The following is a 12,090-nucleotide window of genomic DNA, read 5'->3' on the forward strand; positions in this document are numbered from 1 at the left end:
TGATAGGGTTGGCTCCAACACCCAGAGACCCTTATATGGATTAAGCTTGTGGAATAATAATGCTTTATGAGTATGTCCAGTGATGCCCTGATGTTCCCGGAAGACTCTGTTCTTAGCTCTTACCCTGTGCTATCAGGATAGACCCTGGCCCCTAGTAAAGAGTAAAGGAAGTTTAAAAGATAAATGAAAATATGTATTATCCTTTCCTACCCATAAACAATTATTATAAAAAAATCTATAAAAGTTACATTTCTTGTAAAGTTAACCATCTAGAATAACCATGAAGTTTCTTAAAGGAATACTACTCCCAAAAATAATCTTTTTTTAATCTGTTACTTACCCTATGTTATTTGTAGTAATGCCTTAACAAAATATTAAATTTCATGTTTTCATGAAGAACAGAGATCACAAAGTTCATGATACAGTGGGCTTCGATGGGAGTCTGTTGACCTTTGATGTGAAGAAAGGGTTCTTCACCAAACAATGAGGGGTGAAGTTGATCTTTAATTTAACACATTTTCTATTGAAATAAATGTCCTATTCATATACTACTCTGATTTTACTGAAGTATTTTTGACAATACTTTATCTAAAAATATACATGCTTTGGATTTTGTGAGAATACAATTGGATAACATGGATGACATGTTAATTGTGCAACATGAGTATTTTGACCATTTTTTCATAGATATTTTAATATTGTTTGCTGTTATTCAGTATAGGCTCCTATCATGCTCAATTTGAGGCTTCTTGTATCGTAAACTACTAATTTCTGTTCTTCATGAAAACATAAGATTATTTTTTTTTTCTTTACCATCACTATAGACAACATGGGGTAAATAAAAGATAAAAAGATATTGTTTGGGGTGAAGTATTCCTTTAAAATAAAACAACTATTTTGTAATGTGGAAATGGTAACATTTTTTTTGTATAATACATTTCAATGTTTTTCTTATGTTGTTAGTCTATTCTTTGCTCCATGCTGCCAAGAGCTTCCACCTCAAAGGAAATTGACGCTGGACTATTATCTGTTATTTCATTTCCTGCCTTTGCTGTTGAAGACATAGACCTTGTGAATCTGACAAAAAATGAGATCATTACTAAGCTACAGGTAAGGCAGTCTCTTTGTGTACTTTTTGGGCTTTATGAACTCTAATTGCAGTTGTACTGTCTGATAGTCACAGAATAAAGGAAGACCATGTATCACTGCCATGTATGACTGTCAATAATTTTCACATACACACAACTACACAGTTTTGCAATTGACACCTTTTGCTACATTTAGATGTTTTTAGGTAGAACTAGAATGGCTGCATTTTCTTTGTCTCTTTATAAAACAGGTCTGCAATTTAATTTCTAAAGCGACCTTTTAAATGCATAACTGACATGAAATTTTCATTTTTAACCATACCTCATTGAACAATCGATATATTTATTCATTTTCTAAACCTGCTTATCCAGAGCAGATTTACAGGGAAGCTGGAGCATATCCCAGCAAACACTACGCACAAAGACACGATGCCAGCTCATCGCAGGCTGAACACACACAAACACATACATACACACACGCATATCAGGATGTAATCCATTCAACCTTCATGTTTTCAGACTGTGGGAGGAATCCAGAGCACCCAGAAGATACCCATACGCAAATTGAGAGAAAATGTAAACTCCAAAAATGGAGCACCCATGATATTAACCCCTGCCATTTAACCATTTGAACCAAAATTAAAGGATTTTCTATATATACCTGTTCCTATATAAGCTGTTCAGTGTTCTGTAAAGTTTTTGATTAACTTAAAATCATATCTCAGTTGATGTTGTACTTTTCCATATCTAATTACTTCATGAACTGATGAGAACCAAGTGAAATTTGTTACAATATTTAATAAGAAAAGCATCTACTGCTCTTTGCTCACTTGACCTCCCATGTGTTTGTTCTGATGAGAACCACCCTGGCAACATGCAGAGCTGGACTGACCAAGCCACTCTTTTTTCATGCATTTTTGTGGAATTCGTAGCTGCTCACAGGTTATCCAAGAGAAACCATCCCGCTAGAATGTCTTGAGTCTGTCCCCTTGTCTTCACAGGGGATATCTTAATTTGTTTATGCCACCCCAACTGAACAGTTCTATTCTGAGGTTCTCCTTTATTGCGGGTATTGTGTGTGTAATGGATAAGAGTTTTACTAAAATAGTGATGATAATTTTTGGACTAGTAAATGAAGAGCATTTTCAGGGACACAAATTTGAAATGTCATTGAAACTAGCAAGAGATGAAAATACCGAGAGGGTTTCAAAAATACCAAATTGACCAAGCAAAAAATGAGTCAAGTTAGTGGTCAAAGAAATTTTTTGTGGAATCCAAAATCTTGAACACTGATTTAAGTGTGTTGTTTTCTTTTATAATGTCACTACACTGACATCATGTATCACAGAGATTTTGGTCATAACAGCCAACATGTTTGCTAACAATAATATGGCCACTGCTGTATGAAACAACACAGGCAATGGCTTTACCCAAACAATGCTTTTAGAACAGGATGGTGCTGAAGTGATGTTACAGTAATAAAATTATTTTAAAGACTTTAAAGCTTACAGTCTCATTCTTTTTAACGCTAGCAGAGCTCATGACCATAGGTGAAAATGACAAACTAGATTAACCAGTTAATTGCAAGCTCTATCTGAGACTTGGCTTCCACTTTACTGCAAAGATACAACATTTTACAAAATTACTGTTGTGAATTGTTGGTCAATCTAATGATAATTTTTACTCCCACTTGCTAACAATTTTGGCAATACGTTTATCTTTAATTTACTATCCTATTGCTACTAAAAGCTAGGCAAACAAGTGATATGTTTTTCCCTTAGTTTTTGTCTTAACCATTATTGTCATTCTGTATTAGTTTTAATTGTTATTAAACACTTGGAATTGTCTGTAATATCAAAATGCATCAAACATTCATATAAATAAAGTGTACTTTATTCTAGCCTATTTTTCTCTACAGGGACGTTATGGTTGCTGCCGATTTCTCAGAGATGGTTACAAGACACCAAGGGAGGTAATGAACAGCATCTACTTCTACCATCTTAACAATGTCTAAGAGGATTTTTTATCGTTGCTGATTTGTTAATGTTTCAGAATAATTCTTGTTAACATCATATTAGGCTTAATCACGATAGTTTTTATATAATCTTTCATCAATTTTTTTTGTTGTGCAAAATAAGTAATAGCATCGTACACATAGTAGAATTTTAAAACAACAATGAGACATTAATAGAGTATGCAGCACAAGAATTAAGTGTATGAATGATAGTGGAAGATCAGTGTAATCTCTGGTACTTAAAGGATAGTACCATAACATTGGGACAAAAGGTGGACTAATCACAATACTTTTTCCTTGGGCTTGATCCTGAAATTAAAAAAAGTTTTTTAAAACATATTATTGTTTTAATTCTATAAGCCATGATACTTTTTTATATTCCTCATTTCTCTGGGGTTGTTTTTTCCTTAAAGTGAATCTACAAATAAGAACCTGAATCTGTTCTCTCAAAAGCCATTTGATCTACTTATATTCAGTTGTATGAAAAAAATATTGATGAATTCTAAAGGTTCCTCTAACAAATGCTCTTATCACACTCAGTAAGCCAAAATCAACCTTCTTTAGCAATACTACATGCAGAAAAGTACTCAGTTAGTTACATAGTACTTCTAATATGGAATTTTTACACACCGAGACTCGTCTATTCAAGTAGTCAACTTCAAGTGCTGAAAACAAATGCCCATGCCGCGGTATCATGGTAGTAGAGCCGGAGCTAAGCTAAAAGTGAAGCAATTTGTGAGAAAGTGGCGTTTCAAGCCTTCTGTGATCCTGGGAAATGTGAACTAACTACCAAATAAGATCGCCGAAATGGCCGCGCTGGTTAAAAATGTCAGGACTTACAGAGAATGCAGCTTGTTGTGTTTTTGTGAAATGTGGCTAACAACTAACATCCCAGATGCTAACGTGGAGCTACTCGGGTTTAGCACAGTTAGAGCAGACAGAGACGCAAATACCTGCAGGAAGCAGAGATGAGGAGGACTCACTCTCTATGTAAATACAAGGTGGTGTAACTCTGGACATGTAAACGTCAAAATCTCCACTTGCTGCAGGGACATCGAACAGTTGGCCATAAGTCTGCATCCCTGTTACTTGTCCAGAGAGTTTGGACACGCCATTGTTGTTATTGTTTACATTCCTCCTCGGGCGGACGTGGAGATAGTGGGTGACATCATCCATTCCGCTATTGTTAAATTAAAAACACAGCACCCTGAGGCACTGTTGCTCTGACATCACATGTGATGAAGACCATGGGTTGGCTCCTGCTTCACCACCTGAGGCCACAGGTCTGCCACGCCCTCAACCCTCTGCAGTTCGCATACCAGGAGAAGGTGGGGGCAGAAGATGCCATCATCTATATGCTACACCGATCCCTTTCCCCCTTGGATAGAGACAGTGGTGCTGTAAGAATTATATTTCTGGACTTCTCTAGTGCCTTCAACACCACCAAACCTCTGCTCCTTAGAGACAAGCTGACAGAGATGGGAGTAGATTCAGTACCTGGTGGCATGTATTATGGACTATCTTACAGACAGACCTCAGTATGTGTGTCTCAGGAACTGCGGGTCTGACATTATGGTCAGCAACACAGGAGCACTGCAGGGGGCTGTACTTTCTCTGGGCCTGCTCAGCCTATATACATCGGACTTCCAATGCAACTCGGAGTCCTGCCACGTGCAAAAGTTCACTGATGACACTGCTATCGTGGGCGGCATCAGGAGTGGGCAGGAGGAGCAGTATAAGAACCTAATCAAGGACTTTGTTAAATGGTGCGACTCAAACCACTTACACCTGAACACCAGCAAAACCAAGGAGCTGGTGGTAGATTTTAAAAAACCCAGGTCCCTCCTGGATTCCGTGATTATCAGAGGCGACTGTGTGTGGAGGGTACAGACCTATAAATACCTGGGAGTGCAGCTGGATGATAAATTGGACTGGACTGCCAATACTGATGCTCTGTGCAAGAGAGGACAGAGCCGACTATACTTTCTTAGAAGACTGGCGTCCTTCAACATCTGCAATAAGATGCTGCAGATGTTCTGTCTGACGGTTGTGGCAAGTGCCCTCTTCTACGCAGTGGTGTGCTGGGGAAGCAGCATAAAGAAGAAGGATGCCTTATGCCTGGACAAACTGTTGAGGAAGGCAGGCTCTATTGTAGGCATGGAGCTGGACAGTTTGACATCCGTGGCAGAGCAAGGGGCGCTGAACAGGCTCCTGTCAATCATGTAGAATCCACTGCATCCACTGAACAGTATAATTTCCAGACAGAGGAGCAGCTTTAGCGACAGACTGCTGTCACTGACTGAGGAGATCGTTCCTCACTCACACTGCGACTCTTTAATTCCACCCTTGGTGTAAACGTTAACATTATACAAAGTTATTGTCTGTTTTACCTGCATTTTTATCACTCTTTAATTTAATATTGTTTTTTATCAGTATGCTGCTGCTGGAGTATGTGAGTTTCCTCTTGGGATTAATAAAGTATCTTTCTATCTAATACATCTGATTAACTTACACCACTGTAACTGAGGCCAGTTGTCTTATAAAATGTAACACAGTAACTTGTAATCTGATTTGTTTTCCTTGCACAAGATTTAGTATTTGTATGTAAAACAGCAATAAACCAATTGAGAAAGCTCACATCAATCCCTAGCTGAAAATGTAACCATTCATTCTTTCATGTTCTCGTGCAGGATCATCAGGAGGCAGTGCTAATTCTAGCTTCAATAGATGTAAAGCAGGAACTTGCCTCAGATGTAACAGTAGTAAATCACATTTATGGATAAACCCAGAGTAATGAACTAACAGTGCAGTTTACAGTATTGGCTGACTTAACAGTATATTTTAAACTGGGAGAGAAAAATAAGAGCTTAAGCCAAAAAATATGCAAGCACAGAAAGAGTGTATAAGTCAGCCTATATGAAAACAGAACTATAACCTTTGATACATCACACACAGTGCTCTGTGCATGTTTGCTTAAATAAATCCAGTATACTTGCTCAAAACAAATGTAATAGGAACTTTTTTGGTGTACAAATTATTGACTCTTTGCCAAAAAGTGCTTGTGTTTAACAAAAAATAAATAAATAAATAACATATACAGTATTTAGCTAACTAATATTATAAAGCATAGGGCAGCTTGAGTCGCTTCTGAACCTATACTTAATTTGTATTTAGTATGTATACAGTATATTATGTATTGACCATTTTATCAGTAGTCATTCCTGAATCTTCCATGTGTACTCCTTTGGACTGAAGTATCATGACTGAAAGGCCATGGCACATGGATTACATTGTTTTACTCCAGTTTTCCCTATCTAGATGGACTGTTTGTGATGATGCTTCTGCCTTATGATATTAAATTAAATGTATATTATGTATTATACAGTATTATGTATATTAAATTAAATCTTATATCCTTTTTTTCAAAAGACGAAGCAGCAGTCTACAATAAGAGATCAAAGTAATGCCTAAAAGATCTTTAGAGAAATAATACTGGCATATTTCTGTGTTGTAATTGCACTATTTTTGAAAACATAACATTTTCCTGTTCTTGTTTTAGGACCCTAGGAGATTGCACTATGATCCTGCTGAACTAAAACTCTTTGAAAATATTGAATGTGAATGGCCAGTTTTTTGGACCTACCTCATTTTAGATGGTCTTTTCAGTGGAGATCAGGTTCAGGTTAGAATTCTTTTTTAATCTTACCTTCTTTCCATAAGTGTTTAAAGGGTTAAATAAAATAATGATGTGCGTTTTTTTGGATATGTTCATAGGTACCTATATGTAACTGACAAAAAGAAACATCAACTTAAATTTACATGGGGCCACAACAAGTAACCTCAAACAACACCTTGTCAGACATTCTACAAATGTCTGGAAGTGAGTTGGAAGGATGTGACAGTTTTCTTTCTTTCTGAAATGCTGTCATTTGATTTTGGTGATTTTCGCACAAAACATTTTCTCAGGAGCCATTCCAGAATCTCCCATATGTACTCATTTGGACTGACATCATGAAAGACTTATCCATACACATGGATTACATTGTTTTATCCCAGTTTTCCTGTCTAGGTGGACTGTTTTTGATTATGGTTTTGCCACAGAATGATGTTTACAGTGAAATAGTCCAGTGTGATCAGCAAAGTGGCTGCAATGGAAGAGCAGCTGCCTCACAGTCAAGAAACATTATGTTTCCTTCATGGAGTTTGCATGTTCTCCACACGTCCAAGTAAGTTTCCCTTGAGCACTCAGGTTTCCTCCCAGAATCCAAAGACATGCAGGTTAGGCGAAATAGTATTGCCAAATTTGCCCTAGAATGTGTGAGTGTATGTGTATATGTATTCTCCCTATCATGGACTGTTGTCCAGTCCAAGTGTTGTTCCTGGGTTGGTCCCTGTGATTGCTAGAATAATAATAAAATAAAATGTATAATTAATTACATGTATAGTACATAGTGTTTTTTTTATCATTTTCACAGCAGTTTGCATTGATAGTGGGCATCTACTTCAACATCTACCAATGTGTTGCATCCACCTGGATGTTTTGATGTTAGCCATTTTTGTGATAGTACGCCTTTTACAAATTAGCTATTAGGTGGTTTAGGGAGATACACTATATGGCCAAAAGTATAGGGACATACCTCTTAATTATTGAATTCAGTCAGATCCATTGCAACAGGTGTATAAAATCGAGCACTTAGCCATGCAATTCCCATTTGTAAACATTTGTGAAACAAGATTGGTCACTCTGAAGAGCTCAGTGATTTCAAGCATGGTACTGTGATAGGATGCCACCTTTGCAACAAGACGGTTCGTGAAATTTCATCCCTGCTGAATATTCCACAATCAACTGTAAGTGCTATTACTGGAAAGTGGAAGGATGTAGGAGAAACAGCAAAACGGCCATAAAGCATAAGACCACGTAAGGTCACAGAGCAGGGTCAATGACTGTTCATGTGCGTGGTTTGTAAAAATCCCCAATGCTCTGCTGATTCCAAAACTGAAGAATTCCATACTTCCACTGGCAAAGACTATGTGGCGGGAGCTTCTTGGAGTGAGTTTCCATGGCCGAGCAGCTAGATGCGAGCCTCACATCACCAAGTTAATGCCAATCGCCGGATGGAGTGTTGTAAAGAACACTGCCACTGGATAGTGGAAATTTGTTCTATGGTGTGACTAATCACCCTTCTCTGTTTGGCAGTCAGATCGGCAAGTCTGGGTTTGGCAGATGCCGGTATACTGTTATCTGTCAGACTGCATTTTGCCAACTGTGAAGTTTGGTTGAGGAGGGATAAAGGCGTGGAGCTGTTTTTCTGGGTCTGGGCTAGATTCCTTACTTCCAGTGAAGGACAATTTTAATACTTCAGCATAAGATATTTTGGACAATGCTATGCTTCCAACTTTGTGAAAACAGTTTGGGCCCCTTTTCAATTCCAGCATGACTATGCCCCAGTGCATCAATCAAGGTCTTTAAAGACATGGTTGGATGAGTTCACCTTTGAGATGAACTGGAACGGAGATTGCGAGCCAGGTCTTTTTGTCCAACATCAGTGCCTGACCTCATAAATGCTCTACAGAATGAATGGCCACAAATTCCTGCATAAACAGTCCAAAATCTTGTGGAAAGCCTTCCAAGAAGAGTGGAAGCTGTTATAGCTGCCAAGGTGGGCAACCTCATATTGAAGTCTATGTATTTGAATGCAATGTCATTAAAGTCCCTGTTGGTGTAATAGTCAGGTGTCCCAATACTTTTGTCCATGTATTGTAGTTATCCAGTAACCAGGCCATGGTAGACAATTTAGCTAGGAAATTGGGAAGCATTGTAATCTTTTCAAAAGATGCCAAGCGATCTTTTATGACCACATAGTGTAACCTTCAGCTGTTCTGCAACCCTACTCTGGATAGGCATATTATAAAGATGGATGTTCCAGTGCTGCTTGCTTGCTTTTTGTTGCACTTTCAATGAAGGAGCTTGTGCTTTTATCCAGTTTTGGATTATTGGTGATGTTCTATGTCAGCAACTTCTAAGCCACTTATTCATTGTGAAAAATCAGCAAAGTAACTAGTGTTCCTCACTGAAGCTGACAAATGTATCTTCATCTAGATTTCTTCTTCATGCAGTTGTAGCCAACATAATGAGCTTATGTGTCTGCTTAGCATTTCTGCACTTAACATTAGGTCCAGCTGGGTGTTCATTGACTTAATTATATCAATTTGTACACCTGTGCAAACCATCTGACTTTAGTACAATTTCTACTCCTCTGTAAAGTGTTTTTTTTTTTTTTATCAAGAACTTGTTTTTGAGAGCACAAAGAAGTACAAATGAGTAGAGGTCTATTGATCCATATTGCCCCAGCTATTTTATTGACCAGCTACTGCTCATCTTACTTTGTCCATTGTGGTTTGGATATTACACAAAAACATAAAAGAACTCATCTGTCTGAAAAAATACTTTTTTCTCTGTCTATGACAAGTAGATGAGGCCTTCTGTAATTTTCAAAGAATAATAATCTCGATCTCTTCTTCAGAACGACTAGTTTGTCTACCCTCTCTGTGACTTTCTGTAAAAATATTGTTTTGTTCCACATCTACCTGATCTGCCAGATCTGTCTAATTCTCAGCTTCATACAGAAACTTTATTACTCCACACTTGATTTGATTTAATTTGTAAAGATGTACGAGGTGTGGCAGAAAAGTAATGAGACTGATTTTTTATTTACCAAAGTTTTTATTTTTTTCAAACATCAATGTTATCCCCTTCAAAGTAGTTCCTTGGGCAGTTACACACCGATGGAGACGTTGTTCCCACTGTTGGTAGCAGCGCTGGAAGTCTTCAACCGGTATGGTCTTCAGCATGTCCGTTACACTCTTTTGGATGTTTTCTAAAGTCCCGAAATGACGTCCTTTGAGGACATTTTTCAGTTTAGGAAAAAGGAAAAAGTCACACGGACTGAGGTCAGGTGAATAAGGGGGCTGGGGAACCACAGGAATGCCTTTTGAGGTCAAAAATTCTGTTATGGAGAGGGCAGTGTGGCATGGGGCGTTATCATGATGGAGCATCCATTTGTCTGCAATGTCTGGTCTCACGCGAATGACCCTTTTTCTGAGCTTTTCAAGGATGTCTTTATAAAAAACTTGGTTGACAGTTTGTCCTGGAGGAACAAATTCTTTGTGGACTATTCCCCTTTTGTCAAAAAAAGAAATCAGCATTGATTTGATCTTCTATTTGCTCATTCAAGCTTTCTTTGGTCGAAGAGAGTTTGCAGTGTGCCACTCCTGACTTTGCCTCTTGGTCTCAGGATCCTATTCAAAAATCCATGATTCATCACCTGTGATCACACGACTAAAGAAATCTTGCTCATTAGCGATTCTGTCAAGAAGATCAAGACAGTTGTTTTTTCGATTGTCCTTCTGCTCAATTGTGAGGTTTTTCGGCACCATTTTGGCACAGACCTTTCGCATGTGCAAATGTTCAGTCAAAATTTGATGAACGGTAAATCTGTTCAAATTTAATTGTTCACTCAACATTCTTAATATTAAACGACGGTCTGATCTCACAAGAGTGTTCACATGTTCGATGTTTTCATTGGTTTTCGAAGTTGAAGGTCTCCCTAAACGGTGTTCATCTTCCAACGTGTTTTCTGCCTTCCAAAAATGATTTGTGCCAGCGAAAAACTTGAGCTCGGGATAAAGAATGTTCCCCATAGGCCTGTTTTAACTTTTCAAACGTCACACTTGCCGATTCTCCAAGCTGTTCCATTTTGCATGACGCACAACCAAAAACACAACTTCGCTAATAGCAGTCACAAAAATCACGTAGTTAACGGAAGGAGTTGAAACTCGCACTGAGCTATGGGAGGGTACTGATACACGTGCTCTATTAAGGACAATAGCGCAGCGTTGCCAGATCACTTGCAGTGTTGCCAGTCTCATTACTTTTCTGCCACACCTCATATTTATATACTGTATACTAATACCCATGTACAAGAATGGGTGGCTAGATATGTTAATTTTTAATTTATTCATTATAAATTACAGAAATTAAATTTGTAAGTATATATTCAACTGGAAAATACAAATGGTTGTGAGAGATCCTCTTATTAATTAGTTGCTTAAAATGTCTAAAAAAACTAATTTGTAGCCTGAAAATCTTTTGTAGTAAAAAGTCAATCCTTCCCAGTATTTATTTACATCCCCTCACATGACATTTGCTTTGTAGGTTTTGTTTTCTTCTTATCTGAGGAAGAAAAAAATGCTCTCCTTTTTATTTTCATTTCACTGCCCTTCTGAGGTGTAACTGCTTCAAACTTAATTGATCTCATCTAAAATGTTTTGATTTTGCTCACTTATCAAACAAAACTGCTGTCAGTGATGTATGAAAAATTGATCAAGTATTGGCATTTGGGACTAAGTACACAAACAGAAGTGAGTTCTGGTTTGACAGAATTGAATTTGGTTATAATCTGTCAAGGGAGTAATGTTATTATATGGGCTAATTTATCCTTTTATCTTTTACAGGTACAAGAATACAGGGAAGCTCTGGATGGCATTCTAATAAGAGGCAAAAATGGCATCCGTCTTTTGCCTGAGCTGTACACTGTCCCACCAGACAAGGTAGACGGCTTTAGTGGGATGCTGATTCTTAATTTGTGTGCTTGTTAGTACTTCTCCACAGTAGCAATGCTCATTTTCTGCCTTAGCCTCTTTATATTTGGTTTTGCATTTCCTAGAAGAGTATAATATGTGAAGGCATTTCAGACAAATTAAGGAGGGCAAATGGAGAAGTCTAAATTTATCATTCCTAAAATATCAGGTAAAATTATTTAATTTATTTATTAATTAACTGCTTTAAACTAAATGTATTCTGATGCAGGTAGAGGAAGAATACAACAATCCTCATACAGTGGACCGAGTACATGCTGGGAAACTGCCTCACATGTGGGGGCAGTCACTGTACATTTTGGGCTGCCTGTTAGCAGAGGTTAGTAAATA

The 12,090-nt window shown here is 37.8% G+C and overlaps 1 protein-coding gene across 8 annotated transcripts in view; it reads left to right on the forward strand.

Annotated features, from left to right (window-relative positions):
- LOC120523590 (phosphorylase b kinase regulatory subunit alpha, liver isoform-like) overlaps positions 1–12,090 on the forward strand; it is a 147,298-nt gene that overhangs the window by 67,877 nt on the left and 67,331 nt on the right. For all 8 annotated transcript variants that reach the window (XR_005632667.1, XR_005632666.1, XM_039745011.1 and 5 more), the window contains exons 8-12: positions 964–1,110; positions 3,007–3,060; positions 6,662–6,784; positions 11,617–11,712; positions 11,972–12,079. Coding sequence is in view for 6 of the 8 variants with exons in the window: in XM_039745011.1 (XP_039600945.1) it covers positions 964–1,110; positions 3,007–3,060; positions 6,662–6,784; positions 11,617–11,712; positions 11,972–12,079 (528 nt within the window). In the remaining 2 variants the exon portion in view is untranslated. The remainder of the gene's footprint in view (positions 1–963; positions 1,111–3,006; positions 3,061–6,661; positions 6,785–11,616; positions 11,713–11,971; positions 12,080–12,090) is intronic.

Source organism: Polypterus senegalus, chromosome 2, assembly GCF_016835505.1.
Source record: "Polypterus senegalus isolate Bchr_013 chromosome 2, ASM1683550v1, whole genome shotgun sequence".
Lineage (NCBI taxonomy): Eukaryota > Metazoa > Chordata > Cladistia > Polypteriformes > Polypteridae > Polypterus > Polypterus senegalus.